At 42.8% G+C, this 22,887-nt stretch overlaps 1 protein-coding gene across 1 annotated transcript in view; it reads left to right on the forward strand.

The window, feature by feature from the left end:
• Positions 1-8,066: 8,066 nt before the first annotated feature.
• plod2 (procollagen-lysine, 2-oxoglutarate 5-dioxygenase 2) overlaps positions 8,067-22,887 on the forward strand; it is a 109,700-nt gene continuing 94,879 nt past the window's right edge. The window contains exons 1-2 of the mRNA XM_043702700.1: positions 8,067-8,172; positions 13,732-13,868. Of these exons, the coding sequence (XP_043558635.1) occupies positions 8,137-8,172; positions 13,732-13,868 (173 nt within the window). The 5' untranslated portion in view covers positions 8,067-8,136. The remainder of the gene's footprint in view (positions 8,173-13,731; positions 13,869-22,887) is intronic.

The raw sequence follows: 22,887 nt of genomic DNA on the forward strand, positions 1-22,887 counted from the left end.
GATGGAGATTGTCAAAGAAATTTAACAATGCTTCATATATACTGGAATGTGCAATATAAATCCAGTCATTCATGTGTTTCGATGCATGATCCCATGCTTCAGTGTATGATCGCTATCAGTTTGGGATGACATGGTGACTCAGTGGTTAGCACTGCTGCCTCACAGTGCCAGGGACCCAGGTTCGATTCCAGCCTCTGGCGACTGTCTGTATGGAGTTTGCACATTCTCCCCATGTTTGTGTGGGTTTCCTCCGGATGCTCCGGTTTCCTCACACCTTCCAAAGATGTGCAGGTCAGGTGAATTGGCCATGCTAAATTGCCCATAATGTTAGGTGCATTAGTCAGAGGGAAATGGGTCTGGGTGGGTTACTATTCAGAGGGTCGGTGTGGGCTTGTTGGGCCGAAGGGCCTGTTTCCACACTGTAGGGATTACAATCTAATTCTAATCTAAGAAGTTTGCTCCAGTTATGTAAAACCATATTTGTGATGTGTACTTTCATATCACAGGAACAAGGTCAAAGGATTGTTGTCATTGTCAAAGAAACTGCCCTCTGGGCAATAAATGCTGGCCTAGCCAGAGATGCTGACATCTTGTGAATGAATAGAACAAAAATTGGGTGAAAGTGGATTTCATGAGACTGATTCTGTCTGTACCATCGGGCAGCTTTGAACCACTCGTTCAGTCATGATAGTTGAATATATGAAAAGCTGCATGCTATGGACTTTGGAAATCTGAAATAAAGACAAAAATGTATGGAAATACTCAGCAGATCAAGCAGAACTTATGGAGGGAAGGGACAGAGAGAAAGCAAAGTTCAGTTTTCAAGTCAAGGACCTTTCAACAAGGCTGGAAAGATCTACAGATTTATTTGTTGTGGATGGGACACCATAAACAGGAAGGTCTGTGATAGGATGGAAGTGTGGAAAGATTAATCAAAATAGATTTAGTCTGACGGTCAACTGAAGTAGTGATGGGGCAGGGGAAAAAAAATACAAGATGCACTTGAAATGTGCTACATCTGACTTCTCTCAGTTCTGATGAAAGGTCCTTACCAGAATAATTGACAGTGTCCTCTCTCTGCACAAGATACTGCCTGATTCACTGAATATTTCCTTATTTTCTGTTTTATAACTCATGGCTTTAAAAGATTTTCGCAAAACCTTTCAGTTTCTCACATATAATATTTTAACATTGTCTTCAATCATTACATTATGTAAGTATCTAATTTAAGTATTTCTGAAAGGTACTGGCTTTTCAGACCACACGATGCACAGTGATCCCTGCAGAATGTTTATCCTGCAACATTATAGAACATAGAACATAGAAGAATACAGCGCAGTACAGGCCCTTTGGCCCTCGATGTTGCGCCGATCCAAGCCCACCTAACCTATACTAACCCACTATCCTCCATATACCTATCCAATGCATAGGTATATGGAGGATTATAATTATAATTATAATTATAATCGGTGATAATGCAGTAAATTTTCATAGAGTTTTCCTTAAAAATAGCGCATGAGGTCTGGATATTAAAATCTGGGCCCTGTTTCTAAAAGGTCTCCCTTTTGGTAGTAATGGGAAAACCTCTGTGACAAACCTGTAAAAAGAGCTTTACTATGACTTGTCATAGAGACACTCATCATGGAGACAGACCCTTCAGTCTAATTAGTCCCATTTGCCAGCATTTGGCCCATATCCCTCCAAACCCATCCTATTCATATACCCATCCAAATGCCTTTTAAATCTGTAATGGTACCAGCCTCCACCACTTCCCCTCGCAGCCCATTCCACACACGCACCACCCTCTACGTGAAAAAGTTGCCGCTTAGGTCCCTTTTGAATCTTTCCCCTCTCACCTTAAACCTATGCCCTCTAGTTTTGGACTCCCCCATGTTGGGAAAAAGACTTGTGCTGAGGAATAGGAAAGAAAACGTGTTGAAAGCATAATGAGGAAAGGGAAATACGAATATAAATATTGCGAATTGTGATGAATAGCGTAGCAAGATGGCCCAGTGTTACTATCAGGGGAGTGAGTACTACAGATGCTGGAGATCAGAGTCTAACAGTGTGGCACTGGAAAAGTGCAGCTAGTCAGGCAGCATCTGAGGAGCAGGAGAGTCAACGTTTCGGGCATAACGTTCCTGATGAAGGGCTTATGCCCGAAACATTGATTCTCCTGCTCCTCGGATGCTGCCTGACCAGCTGTGCTTTTCCAGCGCCACACTTTTTAGATCGTGTTACTATCATGAGCGTGGTAATCCAGAGCCCCATTAATGTTTTAGGGGCTAGAGTTTGAATCATTCCATGGCAAGTAGTGAATTGAATCTGAATTCAGTGAAAAATCTGGAATCAAGTCTAATGATGACCATGAAACTACTGTCAGCTGCTGGAAAAACTCAACTGACTCACTAATGTCCTTTACGGAAGGAAATTGCCCCCCAATACCTGGTCAGGCCTTTATGATTTCAGACTTAGAGCAATGTGGTTGACTTCCAACTGCCTCTGGGTAAGAGGGGTGGGCAATAAATGCTGATCTTGCCAGTGTCATCCTGTGACTCAATAAAAAGAAAGGTAACACTGTGGATGTACTGACAGCACATGGACTGCAACGGTTCAAGAAGGCAGGTCATCAGCACCTTCTCAAGGGCAACTGAAGACGGGCAATAAATGTTGACCCTGTCAAAGACGCCCTTGTCCCATTAGTGAATAGAGAAAAGACAAGTGCGAAAATGTGATTAAAAAAAAAAATTGTGTTTTCATGGGTTCCAGACATGAAACCTGATCATGAGGAATCTCTGTTTCACAACTGAACAATTATTGACTTCCTTCTTGTATGAGTCAAAGTGTGGAGCTGGAAAAGCACAGCAGGTATCTGAGGAGCAGGAGAGTTGACATTTCTGGCATTTGTGGGCGGCACGGTGGCACAGTGGTTAGCACTGCTGCCTCACAGCGCCTGAGACCCGGGTTCAATTCCCGCCTCAGGCGACTGACTGTGTGGAGTTTGCACATTCTCCCCATGTCTGTGTGGGTTTCCTCCGGGTGCTCCGGTTTCCTCCCACATTCCAAAGATGTGCAGGTCAGGTGAATTGGCCATGCTAAATTGCCCCTAGTGTTAGGTAAGGGGTAAATGTAGGGGCATGGGTGGGTTGCGCCCCGACCGGGTCGGTGTGGACTTATTGGGCCGAAGGGCCTGTTTCCACGCTGTAATGTAATCTAATCTAATCTAATAAGCCTTTCATCAGGAATGTGGAGAGATCTGAGAGATAAATAGCAGGTGGGCTGGGGCTGGCGGGAAGGTAGGTGTCCCTAATGTGTCTGATTCTACTACCACCGCTGGCAGTGCATTCCATGCACCCACCACTCTCTGTGTAAAGAACCTACCTCTGACATATCCCCTAAACCTTCCTCCAATCACCTTAAAATTGTGTCTCCTCATGATAGTGATTTCCATCCTGGGAAAATGTCTCTGGCTATCCACTCTATCTATGCCTCTCATGGTGGATGCAGGTGGAGGGTAATTGTGGCATAGGTCAGTGGGGAGGGGTAGAGCGGAGAGGTGGGAAGGATGATGAACAGGTAGGGCAGGTCAAGAGGGTTGGATCTGGGATGAGGTGGAGGGAGGGGAGATTTAAAAACTGATGGAGTCGATATTGATGCCATGTGGTTGAAGGGTCCCGAGGTGGAAGATGAGGTGTTCTTTCTCTAGTTGGTTTTGATTTGACAGTGGAGAAGACCCATGACTTGCATGTCATTGGGGGAGTGGGAGTGGGAGGGGGAGTTGAGGTGGTCAGCCACAGGACAGTGGGATTGTTTGATGCTTGTGTCCAAGACATGTTCCCTGAAAACTCCGCAAGTTGGCATCCTGTCTCCCTGATGTAGAGGAAACCACACCAAGAGCAACAGACACAGTAGATGAGGTGGGTGTGTGTGCTGGACAATCTCTACCAGTTGTGGAAGGATCCTTTGGAGCCTTGAAGGAGGTGTGGACACAGGTTTTACACCTCATGCTACGGCAAGGGAAGGTGCCAGGTGTGGGGGGGCATGGACTTAACAAGGAAGTCACAAAGGAAGTGGTCTCTGTGGAATGCCGATAGGGGTGGAGAAGGAAATACATCTTTCGTGATGAATGTGGTGGAAGGTGAGGACTAAGGGGATTCTATCCTTGTTGTAGTTGTAGGGTTCAAGGACAGAGGTGCAGGAAGTGGAGGAGATGCACTGCAGAGCATTGTTGATCATGTGGGAGGGGAAATTGTGGTCCTTGAACTAGGAGGCCATCTGGGATGTCCTGGAGTGGAATTGCTCCTCTTGGGAGCAGATATGACTGAGGCAGGGGAATTGGGAATAAGTGATGGTGTTTTTACAGGAGGCAGGGTGGGAGAGGGTTTAGTCCAGGTAGTTTTGGAAGTCGGTGGGTTTGAAACAGATGTTGATGTTGAGTCAGTCACTGGAGGTAGCGACAGAGAGGTCCAGGAAGGGGAGGGAAGTGTCAGAGGTGGTCTCTGTGAATTTAAGGTTAGGGTGGAAAGTGTTTGTAAAGTTGGTGAATTGTTTAACCTCGCGCCATTGCAGTCATCAGTGGAGCGGAGGAAAAGGTGGGGGATGGTGCCGATGTCGCTGCTGAAGCTGGGCTGTTCTACATACCCGACGAAGAGGCAGGTATAGCTGGGGCCCATGCGGGTGCCCATGGCTACCCCTTTGGTCTGAAGGAAGTAGGAGGATTTGAGGACCAGTTCCTCCAAGGGACTGAATGTGTTAGTGGAATGGTACTGTTGGGTCAACAGAAGAGACATTCCTATGCAGGGATTATGTCCGAAATGTTGACTCCTCTGCTCCTCAGATGCTGCCTGACCTGCTGTGCTTTTTCAGCGCACACTTTTTGACTCTGATTCTCCAGCATCTGCTGTCCTCACTTTCTCCTCCTTTCTTCATGCATGAAATACTACATCTCTAACAATCTTCTGGTGCTGATCGTAATTCTCATGGAGAGTATCAAATGAAAACAGTTTAATCTCTCTCATTGATGCTGACTTGATGAAATACAGAAATTTCTGGAGAAACTCAGCGAGCCTGGCAGGACCAGTAAAAAGAGAAACAGAGTTGATATTTTGAACAAAGAACAGTACAACACAGAACAAGCCGTTCGGCCTCAGTGTTGTGTCAACCCCTTATTCTACTCTAAGATCGGACTAATTTACATACCATTAATTTTACTATCTTCCATATGCCTATCCAAGAATCACCTTAAATGTCCCTAATATATCTGATCTACTATCACTGCTGCCACTGCATTGCATGCACCCTCCACTCTATGTAAAAAACCTACCTCTGATAGCTCCACTAAACGATCCTCCAATCACCTTAAAATCATGGCCCCTCATGATAGCGATTTCCACCCTGGGAAAAAGTCTCTGGCTATCCACTCTATCTATGCCTCTCATCTTGTTCACCTCTATCAAGTCATCTCTCATCCTTCTTCACTCCAATGAGGAAAGCCTGAGCTCCCACAACCTTTCTTCATAATTCATGTCCTCCAGTCCAGGCAACTTCCTGGTAAATCTCCTCTGCATCCTCTCTAAAGCTTCCACATCTTTCCTGTAATTAGGTGACCAGAACTGAACACAATATTCAAAGTGTGGTCTAACCAGCGCTTTATAGAGCTGCAGCATAACCTTGTCGCTCTTGGACTCAATTCCCCTGCTAATGGAAGCTGAAAATGTGTTGCTGGAAAAGCACAGCAGGTCAGGCAGCATCCAAGGAGCAGGAGAATCGACGTTTCGGGCATGAGCCCTTCTTCATGCCCGAAACGTCGATTCTCCTGCTCCTTGGATGCTGCCTGACCTGCTGTGCTTTTCCAGCAACACATTTTCAGCTCTGATCTCCAGCATCTGCAGTCCTCACTTTCTCCCTGCTAATGAAAGCCAACATACCATATGCCTTCCTAACAACCCTATCAACTTAGGTTACAACTTTGAGGGATTTATGGATGTGGACTCCAAGATCCCTCTGTTCCCCCACACTGCCAAGAGTCCTGCCTTTAATCTTGTAGTCTGCATTCAAATTCAGTCTTCAAAAATGAATCACTTCACACTTTTCCAGGTTCAACTCCATCTGCCACTTCTCAGTCCAGCTCTGCATCCTGTCAATGTCCCATTGCAACCTACAACAGCCCTCCACACTATCCACAACTCCACTGACCTTCGTGTCATCAGCAATCTTGCTAACCCACCCATCCATTTCCTCATCCAAGTCATTTATAAAAATCACAAAGAACAGAGGTCTCAGAACACCACTGGTCACCGAGCTCCAGGCTGAATACTTTTCCTCTACTACCACCCTCTGTCTTCTATGGGCCAGTCAATTCTGTATCCAGACAGCCAGATTTCCCAGTATCCTGTATCCCATATCCCTTACTTTCTGAATGAACCTAAAATGGGAAACCTTATCAAACGCCTTGCTACAATCTATGTACAGCACATGCACTGCTTTACCTTCATCAATGTGTTTTGTTACATCCTCAAAGAATTCTATAAGGTTTGTGAGGTATGACCTGACCCTCACAAAGCCATGCTGACTATCTCTAAACAAGATCTCTAAACCTGGTGTTGTGTGATTTTTAAATCTCTAAACAAGCTATGCTTTTCCGAAATAATTATAAATCCTGTCTCTCAGAATCCTCTCCAATAACTTGCCCTCCACAAACATAAGACTGACTGGTTGTAATTCCCTTTCTTGAACAAAGGAATAACATTTGCCACCCTACAATCATCTGGTGGTACTCCAGTGGACAATGAGGGTGCAACGATCATTGCCGAAGGTGCAGCAATCTCTTCCCTCATTTCCCGTAGAAACCTTGGGTGTATCCCGTATGACCCAGGTGATTTATCTATTGTATGTGTTTCAAACTTTCCTGCACATACCCCTCCTTAACTTCAACCTGTTTGAGCATATCAGCCTGTTTTACTGTGTCCTCATATAGGACAAGGTCTCTCTCACTGGTGAATACTGAGGCAAAGTATTCATCAAGGACCTCCCCTACCTCCTCCAACTCCAAGTTTGAGTTCAATAACCTTGCTTCAGATCAGCCACTGGACTCGATGCTAATTCTGCTTTCTCTCCACAGATGCTACCTGACCTGTGAAGTTTCTTCAGCTGTTTCTGTTTGTGTTTCAAATGTTCAGCATCTTTGTTTTGATGCATTTTGGGAAATCTAATTCTCAAACAAATTATACAGTAAACGGAAGAGCCTTGGGAAAAGTTGATGAGCAGAGAGATCTGGGAATGCAGGTCCATTGTACCCTGAAGGTTGCTGCACAGGTGGATAGAGTGGTCAAGAAGGCACTTAGTATTCTTGCCTTCATCGGACAGGGTATTGAGTATAAGAGTTGGCAGGTCATGTTAAAATTATACAAGACATTGATTCGGCCGCATTTAGAATACTGTGTACAGTTCTGGTCGCCACATTACTAAAAGGATGTGGATGCTTTGGAGAGGGTGCAGAGAAGGTTTACGAGGATGTTGCCTGGTATGGAAGGTGCTATTTATGAAGAGAGGTTGAGTAGGTTAGGATTGTTTTCATTAGAAAAAAGGAGATTGAGGTTTACAAAATCATGAAGGGTATAGACTGGGTGGATAGAGATAAGTTTTTTCCCAGGGTGAGGGATTCAATAATGAGGGGTCACGCTTTCAAGGTGAGAGGTGAAAAGTTTAAGGGGAATACATGCGGCAAGTACTTCACACATAGGGTGGTAGGCGCCTGGAACGCGTTGCCAGCAGAGGTGGTAGAGGCAGGCATGGTAGATTCATTTAAGATGTGTCTAGACAGATGCATGAGTAGGTGGGGAGCAGAGGGATACAAATTATTAGGAATTGACCAACAGGTTTAGACAGTAGATTTGGATCGGTTCAGGCTTGGAGGGCCGAAGGGCCTGTTCCTGGTCTGTAAATTTTCTTTGTTCTTTGTTTTATTTTAGTGACTGGATCGATGTTCGTTGACTGAACGTGTTGTTTTTTTTTGTGTGAACACATTGCAGATGCTCCTCCTTGTAGCAATTTTCTCATCTTTTAAATATCTTTATTTCAGAAAATCTGTTGGTGCTTACGGTAGCGACCAAAGAAACAGATGGCTTCAAACGTTTCATGCAGACAGCTCAACATCTCAACTATACAGTCAAGGTAGGCACTTTCAATGTAGCTGAAAGATCTTTCAAGATCTAAAGGTTCAAAGTAATTTGCTGGCGTGTGTTCATAGCGCCTTCATTTATCTTACTTCCTCACATAGTATTTTTACTCTCATTGTAACCATCATGGATAAAGACATCACTGATTACCTTCTTGAAGAACTCACTCCCCAGACTACCATCTTCATCATCAGCCTTTATAAATGAAATATTTCCAATTCACTTACTACGCATTCTGTATTCCCAAAAGTCGTCCTTGAACCTCCATATATTACAATATTTCTGCAGTTGTTGATTTTTTGAACCACTACTTTTCATCTGCCTTAGTTCCTAGGGAAACCAATATTCCCTCTCACTGTGGTACAGCACTAATCTTCCCTTCCTTAATTGTAAGGGATGCAAACTTAAAAAATATGGCACAGAGCTGCTCATTATCAGAATGGGTTGCACCACAGACATATAGAGAGGAGGAGCAGAGGGATCTTGGGGTCTATGTTCATAGGTCTTTGAAAGTTGCCACTCAGGTGGATTTTGAAAGTTGCCACTCAGGTGGATAGAGCTTGTAAGAAGGCCTATGGTGTATTAGCGTTTATTAACAGAGGGATTGAATTCAAGAGTCGTGAGGTGATGCAGCTGTACAGGACCTTGGTTAGGCCACATTTGGAGTACTGTGTGCAGTTCTGGTCGCCTCACTTTAGGAAAGATGTGGAAGCTTGGGAGAGGGTGCAGAGAAATAGGTACATGGATGGGTGCTTAAGCTAGGACAAATGTTCGGCACAACATCGTGGGCCGAAGGGCCTGTTCTGTGCTGTATTGTTCTATGTTCTATGTTCTATTTGGTTCTTCAAACCTGCTCTCCCATTAAATTTAAACATGGCTGACCATCCAACTCAGTACCCTGTTCATAAAGCTCATACAAGTCCTGCTCTCATACAAGTCATTGAGCGATAGTCATACAGCACAAAAGCAGACCCTTTGGTCCAATCAATCCATGTCGAACATCATCCCAAACTAAACTAGTTCCACTTTTAAAAGGTGCAACTTTTCAAAAAAAGGTTTTGTGATTTACACATGAAAGAAGTGAAACTGTCATGATATTCTAACAGATGAAACGCTTAACAGACAATCAATTTTTCGATGTATAATTTCAGTTACACCACACTGTAAATTTTTGCTATATATTCTGTGTGTTGGATCGAGCCCTCCACTACCACCTGATGAAGGAGTGACGCTCCGAAAGCTAGTGCTTCCAATTAAACCTGCTGGACTATAACCTGGTGTTGTGTGATTTTTAACTTTGTCCACCCTAGTCCAACTCCGGCATCTCCGAATCATCTCCGCATCATGTTTCTATCTGACTACATTTGGCCCATGTCCCTCTAAACCGTTCCTACTCATGTACTTACCTAAGTGTCTTTTAAATGTTGGAATCGTGCCCCATCCTCCACTTCCTCTGATAGTTCATTCCATGCATGAACCACTCCTTATGTAAAAGATTTGCCCCTCATTTTTAAATCTGTCTCATCTCACCTTTAAAAAATGCCACCTAGTTTTTAACTTCCCCATCCTAGTGAAAACATACCTGTTAAACCTATCTATACCCATCATGATTTTTCTTCTAAATCTGCTCGGTGTTTCAGGATTATCCCAGAGTGCAAAGATAGAGTCCAGCAACATTTCTCTCCACTAAGTTGCTTCCTTAAACCTGTTTCCCTGTCACCTTCCACTTTAACCTCTAACAATAAGAATGAGAGATCATAGATCATGCATGTACACGTGTAATGTTCTCTCTGTCTTCATACTTTTAATTGGACTTTCTTCAGAATTATTATTTGAAAATTGAGGGGTTACCTTTGGGAAGGAAGGGAAGGAAAACAGGATTTCAACTCACCAACTACACAGTGTTTAGTTTTGTCTTTGACCATTTGGCTAAGGATAGTTAGTGGATCTGAAGTGAAAGGAGGTTAAACAGGAATAACTTCTATAAGCCGTATTCCTTTATCCCAATCTCAAAGTGGCCCGGCTTATAAATGGCAATTCCTGAAGAAGGGCTTATGCCCGAAACGTCGATTCTCCTGTTCCCTGGATGCTGCCTGACCTGCTGCGCTTTTCCAGCAACACATTTCCAGCTCTGATCTCCAGCATCTGCAGACCTCACTTTCTCCTATAAATGGCAATTCCCTTGGGTTTATTTTCTTGACAGTTTGGGACAGATTTTCAGTCTTAATTTTCAGAACTGAACATGCCTCAGTAGTTCTGGGACCCAAACCACCCCAGAATGCTGTAGGCACCCCCACCTGAAGCTTCCAGAGCTGTAGCTAAATAAAGAGCAGGGAGTGGATTTGTTGTCCAATCAGAATGTCAGTTCAACTGGGACAATGCATCCATCCTGGGACAGGCCAAACGGAGACTTGTGCGGGAATTCCTGGAGGCCAGGCATTCAAACTGGAACTCCATTTACAAACATATCGATTTGGACCCCATTTACCAACCACTCAGAAACAGAACCAGAAATGATACCATCAGCCATAACCAACCCAGACAGGTAAATAATAAGCGTGACAGAACCCCAGCGCTTCACCAGAGGCTCACTGATGATGTTACCTAGTATGGTGATGAAATGTCTGAAAGCAAACACACTAGGCCAACGTGCAAACCACAAACTGGTCCACAATCTGAGCTCCAAGTCTTCTCCAAAATCTCAGGGTGTTGTTGCTGTGCTGCACAACTGTGACTGTAATAACTGTAATTGGACTCCTGGTGTTGGAGGGCTAGTAGGAGAGAAAGAGGGACATTTCTCTTGCTGTTTAAAAAAGACGTGGCCAGACCATGATCTAGAGTGCCAACACTTCCACAGAATGGCGGGAAATGTCTCATAACAAATCCAAACAGAATGATTAAAAACATGTACAAATGTAAGGGTTGGGAGCAGGATTGATCCAATCACCACCTTAAGCATGCTTTGCCATTAAGTAAGATCACGGCTGATTTGATTTCTTCACATTACCCCTACTCCAGACAGCCCAAAGTAATAAAAAGGCAATTAGAACTCTTGTGGTATAATGCTAGTGTCCCTATTTCTGAGCCAGGAGGCCTGTGTTCAAGACTCACCTGTCCACAGGCACGTCGTAACATCTCTGGACAGATGAATGAGGAAGTAACAATTGATGAGTGATAAACTACTCACTGATGCATGGTTTGGGATGCAATTCTGTTCCTGAAGCTTGTTATGTTCCTGTGGTTAAAATTTCATGTTTTCACCTTTCTGACCAAGGTTAGATTCCTGGTCAGGGAAGGAAGTTTTAGTGGACCTGATGGCATGGTAGTAATTGTGACGTTGCTGCTTCTTCAAAAAAGTTATTTTATCCTTTTATTTTGAAGAGAGGTTGGAAAAGCAGAGGTGCCGAGGTGTCTAGGATTGCAAAAAGTTTAATAATGGAAGGCGATTGGCCAATTCTGTCAGTTCAGATTTTCTTTCTAGTATGTTTTAGCTGTTGCAGTCACAAGATGAGAGTCCAGGGGAGTTGTAAGCTTCAATAAAGAAAGCCTTTCAATTTCTCTGAAATCTCTCGCTGCAAGTTGTTCCCTCTGCCCTGTAAGAATCTGTATTTGAATTTTTTTTTGCCAAGGGGTGTGTTTATGGGATGATACTGGGCTGGAACAGTTAATTCGTTAAGTTGCTGTATCGAGTTGGTTAAGTTTTCCAATACACAGGAACTTTGATTATCCAAATGTGATTGGCGGGCACTATTTCGTTCAGATAATCGATTTTATCTTAAATGAGGAAAGACATGCTGATCTAACGCTGTCCTACTGGAGAATTTGTTTAAATTCTATAACTTTAATGAAACTGCCATTTAAACAAACTAATCCTTGCAGTCTGCAAATCACAGGTTAAAATGAAAAGGACACCATCACACAAATACTGTATATGAAATCCTAGCATTAAACAAGGTCCCGAACAGCTTCGTAGATTCCAAGAGCATTTGTTAGTTTCTGGGAACTCAGTCTCGCGATAGAAACACAGAAGTACAACCCCACCCACGCGTTTACATTCTCAGCCATTTATTTTAATGAATGGCCCAATGAAGTGATGGGAATACTCTAAAACACTTATTTTTGTAAAGGGCTGTGTAACAACCTATGCCTAAAAAAAAATCCAGTCGCTGATGCTTAAGTTGCTTGTGTTTCTTTGATTTTGCCAGCGTTTTCACATGTTCTTCAGTACAGGTAAATCTAATACACTTACATCTTTGATGTAACATTTTTGTGGGACTTTGAAATCTTTGGATAATCCGAAATTTGGAATTGATATTTGGATAATCGAGGTTCCTCTGTAGCTAAGATTCTAAATTCCGCTTGCTTTTATTCATGTTTCAATTATATTGTTTAAATAAATTCTGTTTTTCTCAAAGATGAGTGGTTTGACCAGCTGCATCGCATTTGGAATATCCACTTCACATCTGTGTGTACGAAAAGGTTAGGGTCTAGGCCTTGAGTTAGGGTTAGGGTCTTGAAGTATTTTGAGGGGATCTGGCCTGGTTCATACCAGTAACATAATTAATCCCAGAATGCCGGGTAACGCTCTGGAGGTGGGGGGTTCGAATCCCACCTTTCTGAAATATGAGAAGGGTTGTTATAGCGCAGTGATAGTCTCCTTACTGAGGCAAACAAAGGGGTAGCTGATGATAAGCCTGGAGGGTGGCAAATGCTGAATGGGTGCTAACAGGAAGTGTAAATAGTTGAAAATGAGACAGTTGTAATTCGTGCAGAACTGGACCAATTAGTGTGGGGGTGGGTTCAATGCATCTCAGAATCATGACAACTGGCCAGACTGATTGCTTGTCTGATAGGTGGGATTGGAAACATAGCAGAAGGAGCCTTTGGCTTGTGATTTAAAAGGATGACTGGAAACAGAGATGGGTTTCCTTAATCATGAAACTCTCCCCTCACCTGCCCAAAGCCACTCTTTCCCTCACCACCTCTGACCCCTACCCATAGTCACACTTTCCCCTCGCCTCCATCCTCTAACCGCAGTCGCTCTTATCCCTCACCTCTGACCTCTACCCATAGACACTCTTAGCCTTCACCTCCGACCTTTCCAGGCCATCAGGAATGTTCACACTAAAGCTTGGAGCAGCTGCTGTCCAGGCACAATGTGGAAAGACCACTGTCTGAGGTCTTTCTGTCAAAGTTAAATGGAGGTCTGTTCAGTTTCTGGACCCTCCCGGTACCTCGGATGTATGTAAATATAATTCTGCACGAGTAAGAAATTCCTTGGATTTGTTTGTTGGATAGAGTCAAACTCCAATATTTGTTTGTCCCTTATAATGCTACTCCACGGAACTGACTGTGTACATAAAGTATATTTTTGAATTTAAAAAAAGTATTACAACAAGAAGCAGGGATGCTAGAGAAATTCAGCAGGTCTGGCAGCGTATATGGAGAAAGAAACCGAGTTAATGTTTCGACTCTGCGTGACCCTTCGTTGGAAGCAGTGCTGCAGTTTTGGCTTCCTCATGTGAATGGGTTTCTGCTTTGTTCCTCTGTGCAGGTACTTGGTGCAGCGGAAGAGTGGCGTGGGGGAAACATACCTCACACAATTGGTGGAGGACAGAAAGTGCGACTGTTGAAGGAAGAGATGCAAAATCACGCTGACCGCGATGATCTTGTGGTGCTGTTCACTGACAGGTACAGTGTGTGCTTGAAACGGTTATCTAATGTTTCCGTTTCCTGGAAAACTGCACTGCTCAGTGGCATTTGGGTGGACAATTTTGTGGAACCTTGATCTATTGAATCCAAACATTCGCTGTGTTTTGGTGCATGGAATTAATAACACCTTTTTAATACCATGTCTGACTGAAGGGAACGTACCTGAACTGCTGTGCCTGAGGTGACAGAGCCTGAAGGGTGCGTTCTATTTGCGCATTATCTGACCAGTAGAGGAAGGAAATTTTCATCCTGTCTATGGTTGACTGCTTTCAACACTTTTTAAATACTCTTTAAACCAATTCTTAAGTTTAGAAATAACTTTCTGTGGCTTTAACTATCACTGAACAACACAGTGAACGGTCTAAATTCTTGCCAGCCACTTTAAGCTTTAATTAACATCTTTGTGCCTCTTTCTCAGTACTATTTTTGTAACATTCTATTTCCATAGACATGAACATCAACTTCCAGATGTTGATTATTTATTCACAGGGTACTATTTCCTCACCCAATTTTCTCATTTAGCACAGGGCTCTTGTAGCACACTGGTAGTGTCCATACACCTGGACCAGGAGATCCCTACTCATACTTGTGTCATAAGGTCGATTTAGAAGATAAAAACCATCAAGGATCTTCTCCTGAAAATTATTTTTTTTAAATCAATGCGCAACTTTTGGGTACAGCAGCTGTTGACTGTCATTTGCTTAACCTTTGACTTCTACTGCTTTAGGGAATGAGAGTAAGAATTTAATGATGGCACGGTGGCTCAGTGGTTAGCACTGCTGCCTCACTGCACCCAGGGACCTGGGTTCGATTCCAGCCTCAGGTGATTGTCTGTGTGGAGTTTGCACATTCTCCACGTGTCTGTGTGAGTTTCCTCCCACAGACCAAAGGTGTGCAGGTTAGATGGTAGTCATAATATGGAGATGCCGGAGTTGGATTGGGGTATACAAAGTTATAAAATCACACAACACCGAGGTTATAGTCCAACAGGTTTAATTGGAAGCACTAGCTTTCGGAGCACTGCTCCTTCATCAAGTGGTTGTGGAGTATAAGATTGTAAGACACAGAATTTATAGCAAGAGTTTACAGTGTGATGTAACTGAAGTTATACATTGAAAAATACCTTGATTGTTTGCTAAGTCTCTCGTCTGTTAGAATGACCATGATCGTTTCACTTCTTTTACATGTAAATTGCAAAACATTTTTAAAAAGTTACATTCTTAAGTGAACTTTAACAATTGGTGTCAGCCCAGACAATGTACTGTATTGGTGCTGCTGTGCTGCTGTCTGTGACATAATGTTCGACTGATTCTAATCTAAACAATGAATTAACAGAATCTTGCATCGATTCATGCAGTTAATTCATTGTTTAGATTAGAATCAGTCTAAGCATTATGTCACAGACAGCAGCACAGAGGGGTGCTAATACCCAATACAGTACATTGTCTGGGCTGACACCAATCGTTAAAGTTCACTTAAGAATGTAACTTTTTAAAAATGTTTTGCAATTAACATGTAAAAGAAGTGATACGATCATGGTTATTCTAACAGACAAGAGACTTAACAAACAATCAAGGTATTTTTCAATGTATAATTTCAGTTACATCACACTGTAAACTTTTGCTTAAATTCTGTGTCTTACAATCTTATACTCCACAACCACCTGATGAAGGAGCAGTGCTCCTAAAGCTAGTGCTTCCAATTGAACCTGTTGGATTATAACCTTGGTGTTGTGTGATTTTTAGCCTGGTTAGATGGGTTGGCCATACTTAATGTAGGGTCATGAAGATAAGATGCAGAGGGGACAGCTCTGGGTGGGATTCTCTATAGAGAATCGACGCAGTCTCGATGGGCTGAATGGCTCCTGTACTCACTGTAGGAATTCTATGAATTTATCACAGGAATTAATATCAGAACTGAAAGTGCCTGGATGTTGGCGTATCCACAATGCAAACTCAAGCAGTTAATATCTGTGGCTAATCCCTGCTGTTAGCACGATGACAGAGAAAAGCTGTCTCAAGAAAGTAAAAATTGTTAAGCCAAGAGATATCTTTGCAGTTTAAGGGGGTTTGCTGCTTTCCGGTTTTGACATCATCTACAGTGTAAATCCTCTCGAGGATTTGTACTCAAAAAAAAAAAGTGTTGTGTGGTACAGTGCACCACAGAAATAGAAAGTTGTAGGCTTTTTATCCATTGCTTATTTATAAAATAAAATGAAGAACTGCAGACGCTGCATATCTGAAACAAAAGCAGAAATTGCTGGAAAACAGCAGGTCTGACAGCGTCTGTGGGAAGAAAGCAGAGTTAATGTTAATGTTTTGAGTCCAGTGACTCTTCATCAGAATAATTACATTTATTTGATCACAGTCAGGTAGAATTAAGTTATGAGTGACCACGATGGTTTGTGCAAAGAAGGAAGAAAATCAGGCAAAGTTGCAGTTCTGGAACTAGTCGCTGGTTCCTCTGCCCCCACCTCCCGCTCCGTTGCTCGCATCTGGTCAGAAAGTATTCAGGTCTGGCTGCATTGCATTCCATTCTGATGTCTCCCATTAGCTCCTGATCAGCCCACGATGATAGCTGTTTGAAGAAGCAGCAGAGGGTTGGTGGCACTCTGTAAATCTTTTCCACAGCAAGACTGAAAACACTAGATGCATGTTATACCTATAGGATAGGTACTATATTTACAAATTTAGGGTGAGAAGGGAAAAATTTAAAAGGAACCTATGGGGCAACGTTTTCACGTAAAGGGTGGTGTGTGTGTGAGGAATGAGCTGCCAGAGGAAGTGGTGGAGGCTGGTACAATTACAACATTTAAGAGGCATTTGGATGGGTATCTGAATAGGAAAGGTTTATAGAGATATGGGAGAAAGTGAGGACTGCAGATGCTGGAGAGTCAGAGTTGAAAAGTGTGGCGCTGGAAAAGCACAGCAGGTCAGGCATCATCCGGGGAATAGGAGAGTCGACATTTCGGGCATAAGCTCTTTATCAGGAATGGGCTTAATCCCAAAACATCGATTCTCCCACTCCTCAGATGCTGCCTGACCTGTTGAACTTTTCCAGCACCACATCTTTGATTTAGAGGGATATGGGCCAAGTGCTGGCAAATGGGAGTAGATTAGGTTGGGGTATCTGGTCGGAATGAACGAGTTGGACAGAAGGATCTGTTTCTGTGCTGTACATCTCTGTGACTCTAAGATTCTGCACCTAGGTACCTTGGTACCTAACATGGTGCCATAAGTTGTGATTTGCAAACTTCTCCCTCTACTCCTGTGAGTACATATGACAATAAACTTAATTCCATTGAAAAGAGCACCTCTATAGTTCAGTTTTCCAGTTTTCTAATCTTGATTGAGACCAGTTAAGTGGTGGTTCAGCAGGGAAAGAGGAAATGGGGAGAGCTTCCTGGTCTTTGAGAGACCTTCCTGGGGTCAGGAGCTGGAAGCAAATCACCCTTTAATTAACCCCAGACTGAAGGAGCATTAAACACGGCCAATAAAAAGGGCCTGCTCTTTAATGAGCTTATCATTGTTTTGAAAAATTAATTCACAGGATGTGGTATAGGCCAGCATTTATTGACCATCCCCTAGGAGATAGTTTAGAGTCAACCATGTTACTATGGGAAGGAGTCACCTGTAGACCAGATCAAGTAAAGACCCTTCCTTCCCTAAAGGATGTGATTGAACTAGATGGATTTATCCTGATAGTCATCTATGGTCAACATGAGATTGTTAATTCTGGATTATTTTGTAATGAATTGAAATATCACCATCTGTCATGGTGGGACTTGAACCCTAGTCCCCCAGAACATTACCTCGGGTCTCTACATCAGTTGCCTAGTGATAATACCACTCGGCCATCGTCTTCCCACTTGAGGTGGACTTCCCACTAACTTATTAAGTTGGTGACCACCTTCCTTACTTCATTCAGTCTAAATTCACACTTTACCCTGAACATGTACCTTTTCTGTCTTGACATTTTCAGCAGGGCTAAAATATTGTTTCAAGTTTCCTTTAGGAATCTTTCTTGCCTCAACAAGATCCTAATATCTGATCATTCCTCATCTCTGTTCCCTCAGATCCCTGAGATGAACTTTAAGTTGCTGTCCACTGTACTTGCAAAGTGAAAGAATATAATGGAGAAAATGTAATTTTAACACTTTGCATTAAACTAATTTTTAAAAACTGTCTGTAATGTAAAAAATGTTTTCCAGTAATTTTCACAGGAGTTGGCCCTATTTCCCTCCATTATTTTTCCACTCATCTTTGCCAGAGTTACAGCACGAGATCAAGAAATCTCTGCAGGAATTTTGCCCTGTTAACTTTACCCTTAATCAATTCATTCTGCTCTGTGCATTTTGAGCTGAAAGCCATACAATAAAGGTCTGACAGATCTCTTCACCAAGAAAAATTAATTGGCTTAACTAAGAATGTTCAAAGTGCTGCTTTCACTTCAAATATGCTTTTCTAATTCTGAAGAAATTTGACAGCTACAATGGACTGTAAACTGAGTGTACACAAAATAGCTCCAGATGTACAGAATGCTCTTGGTAATGGTTCCATTAAATGCAAGTTTGGCTACACTGGTAGTAATCTCCAATTCTTGTTTATACTTCAGAATGATCAACTTACTCCCTTCTTACGTGTCAGTGTAGTATTCCAAATTTGTCTTAATTATAACATGCCAGAGTATGTAAATCACTGGGTCCACAGCAGGATATGAGCTGTAATTTGGCATATTCACTCGCCAGTGCGGGGCGGGCCATAACAATCACTTTGGGAAATGTAAAACGTTATTCTGCTGTGATGTTTGGAGCATAATGCGTCAGGACAGTTCGAGCTTTATTTTGCTTTTATCCTGCTGCAATTGACGTGGTTGTGCTTCATTTGTGGTGACAATGGTTTTAAAAAGTGGTGCAGGGCTCCAGTCTCTAGCTCAGAGTTTGTTGCTTTTAATCGAGGACAAATATTCATGGCTGAATCCAACTCCGTATGCACGTAGCTCCTGGAAGAGTTCGTCTGACACTTTGGCTGTTGCTCTGTCCCACCACTGCACTGTCCAGCTGAATAATCTGGTGAATAATTTGGGAAATCTATCCTTCTGAGATCAACGAAGACTGGGATCTGGGTCTGATGCACACCAGAGAGAACTTTCATCAAATTTACCAGGGAAACAATTGAAGCTAAAATGTATTAGGCTCTGTGCTGCTGAGTGAGGAGGAAATGGCCCTAGTGGTATTATCGCTTGACAATTAATCAAGACACCTAGGTAATGTACTGGAAAGCAAAAACAGAAATTGCTGGAGAAACTCAGCAGGTCTGACAGCTTCTGTGGAGAGAAAGCAGAGTTAACGTTTCTGGTCCAGTGACCACTCTTCAGAACTGTTCTGGAGATCCATGGCAGATGGTGGAATTTGAATTCACTTTAAAAAAAATGGAATTAGCATTCAGTAAAAATCTGGAATTAAGAGTCTGATGATGACTATGAAGCCATTGTCTGATTGTCATAAAAATCCATCAGGTTCATAATGTCCTTTAGGGAAGGAAATCTGCCATCCTTGCCTGGCATACATATGACTGCAGACCCCCACAGCATTGTGGTTGACTCTCAACTGCCCTCAGAGCAATTAGGGATGATAAGTCAAAGTTGGCCTACCCAGTGATGCCTATTTCCCATAAATACCTACCCAAAGACAAATCCTTATTGAGTTTTCCAAGATTACCTGGCCTAGTTCCCTTGGTACCAGAAAGATTGAGCATATGACATTTGGCTCTGTTAACTTGAGTGGACATGGCTCAAATTTGATTCTTCTTTGTTTCATCAACCTTTCATCCTGTCCCTGCACCTACCCCCAAGTATCCACTTTTTAGTTAAAAGGGGGATCGATTTAGTTTAACATAGATCACACCCACAAGACAAAAAAAGTCTCCCTGCACCAACGTTTGTGCTGATGCTAATGCATGACATTTCAGAAATATTTTATGGTTCATCGTCCGTGTCCTAAATGGTTTCTTTCTGTGCTGTAGCTTGTCTGTGGGTCCCTAGTACTAAATGTCATGAGTATACTGAGGAACTGTACCACTAAAGATTGATACAGTGAGCAACAGAGGATATAATTGGCTGGTTCTATCGGCTTACGCCTGAAACGTCGATTTTCCTACTCCTCGGATGCTACCTGACCTGCTGTGCTTTTCCAACACCATACTCTTGACTCCAATCTCCAGCATCTGCAGTGCTCACTTTTGCCTGGTTCTAATTAGATATTTGTAAATTGTTCTTGCTGCATTAGTGGCAGTCTCCAAAAACCTTTTTCTTCTTTCGCTTTATCTTGCAGTTTTGAGACTTCCTGGGAAATGGTAGGTTTATTTTTATTGCACCTTATCTACATCCTGATCGTACCTGAGTTATGTTAGTGCACTGGATCGATAGAATCTCCGGAGAGAGAAAGAGTTAATGTTTCAATTCAATGACCTTTACAGCAGAACATGCTGATAAACTGTGTCGTTGACCTGAAACGTTAACTCTGCTTCTCCCTCCAAGCTGCTGTCTGATCTCTCTCGTCTTTATGGAACATTCTGATTTGGTCGATCAGATTTCCAGCATTGGCAGCATGTTGTTTTTCGGAGAACACGACTGCAAATTCTGGAAGCAAATTGCAAATGAAAATAAAGCTGCAGATTGTGGGCAAAGATTAGTTCCTTAATGTTCTTTTAAATAAGGTAGTTAGTTGCCTATGGCTAATCCAGTTTGCATATATCATCGGTCCAATGTCAATATGATGCAGTATCTCTGGATCAAAATGTTAGTGCTGATTTATTTCCGTAGGTACTGCCAGACCTGAGTTTCTCCAGCAATTTCTGTTTTTGTTTCCGATTTCCAGCATCCACCGTTCCTTAGTTTTTTGTTCAATGTGGTTGATTAACTGTCGAGGAGAAAGTGAAGACTCCCCTCCTCCAAGTCCCTCCTCCCTACCTTTTATCTTCTCCTGCTGAACACTCTCTGCTCATTCCTGAAGAAGGGCCTGTGCCCGAAACGTCGAATCTCCTGTTCCCTGGATGCTGCCTGACCTGCTGTGCTGTTCCAGCAATAAAGTTTCAACTTTGATTAACTGTCTACTGATATTTCCTTGCAAACCATTATCAAGATTGCCACATGAACTGCAGTATGTTGTTGGGAACTGGCCAAGTACACTATTAAACAGAAGCAACGTAATCCAAATGCTGTAGATGAGAACAAAAACACAAAATGCCAGCAAAGTTAGGTTGCTCTGCTACGCTGTTGCATTTCAATGTTTTATTACTGCACATTTCATGTCACTTTTTCTGAAGCGAGTTGCTCAGACAGGAGAAAATGAGCAACTGGTGTCGACATTACTGAAGAAATATCTGCTGAGATTGCCAAAAAAATGCTTTTGCTGCATGGTGAAGAATCTCTGCCTGTTTTGGAAGTTTGTTGATGCAGCAGAACCCTGGAAAGTTTGCATTTTGTAAATGGAACTTGGAATAATTCTGACTCCTTTGTGCATATGCATAATCAGTCTGATTTCTGAGGACCGAGAAAGTTAAATGTCTTGCTAACCAATTGTAAGAAATTACCCTCCGCCCTATCTCAACAGCTGTTTCATTTCAGTTTTGCAGTTCTTTCCATTGAAGGCTTGATGTATGCCAGAAGAGAGTTTATCAACAGCCCGATGACCTGTACGCCAGCTGCTTCTCGTGACTTTTTCACCTGATAAGTCCCAGCAGGCTGCATAGTTTGGTTGGAGGAGTGGAGAGGTAGACTAATGGTTGACGTAGAATTATTTTTATTCGCCTAGGGGAGGCGATGGTCTAGTGGTAATATCACTGGACTGTTAATCCAGACACGCGGATGGTGTCCTGGTGATTGAGGTTCGAATCCTGCCACAGCACACTGTTGGATTTGAATTCAAATTTTAAACAAATCTGGGATTAGAGGTCTAATGATGATAATTAAACCATTGATGACTGTCAGGGCGAAAAACCCTAATGTTTTCACTAATGTCCTTTTTGGGAAGGAAACTGCTATCCTTACCTGGTCTGGTGACATGTGACTCCAGACCCACAGCAACATGATTGACTTTTAACTGCCCTCTGGCCAATTAGGGTTGGGCAATAAATACTGACACAGCCAGTAACACCTTTGTCCTGTGAACGAAAAGTAATTTTGCATTGCTGTTTAGCAATTGGTTACCTATTCCAAATTGTCCTTGCAAAGGTGCAAGTGAGTCATAGCCTTGAACAGCTGAAGTCTCTGGGGATGTGTAGATACCCACAGGATGTTCCAGGATTTTGACCCATTGACAGTGAAGGAACAGTGACATAGTTGCAAGTCAGGACAATGTGCAACTTGGAATAAAACAGAATTGTAACATGCACATGAATGAATGCAGTGAAACGTTTGTAATTTCACCTCTGTGTTATCTTAGGTACAGAGTATCTATGTACAGATGCTTTGTGTTGTTACAGAATTGAAATAGTAAAAAAAAACAGACTAATATGGGAATAAGTAATCAATAATGATAATAAAAAAGTATCTTTAAAGTACTCTAGTTACAGTCCTTCCTCACTGAGTCCGTGCCCACCACTCTTCAGGCACTAACTGTTGGTGGCTAGTTGCACCTCTCCAAAACCTCCAATAATGCGGTGCCCCATGCTGAACCCACACTCGCCCCGCAACCAGGAGTCCCTAGCTCCGAGGCTGCCTTGATGACACCAGGAGACCCCTGTGAGCATACCACACTGCCGCCATTACAGCTGCCATCTTGCCAACTCTGGAGTCCCCTGCTCCAGCCTGCAGCATTCGGGAGCCCCATCCACTTGATTCCTGAAGAAGGGCTCATGCCCGAAACGTCAATTCTCCTGCTCCTTGGATGCTGCCTGACCTGCTGCGATTTTCCAGCAACACATTTTCAGCTCTGATCTCCAGCATCTGCAGTCCTCACTTTTTCCTAGAAGATTTTAACCGACTGCGAATTCTCTTG

Source organism: Chiloscyllium plagiosum, chromosome 13 (assembly GCF_004010195.1).
Source record: "Chiloscyllium plagiosum isolate BGI_BamShark_2017 chromosome 13, ASM401019v2, whole genome shotgun sequence".
NCBI lineage: Eukaryota > Metazoa > Chordata > Chondrichthyes > Orectolobiformes > Hemiscylliidae > Chiloscyllium > Chiloscyllium plagiosum.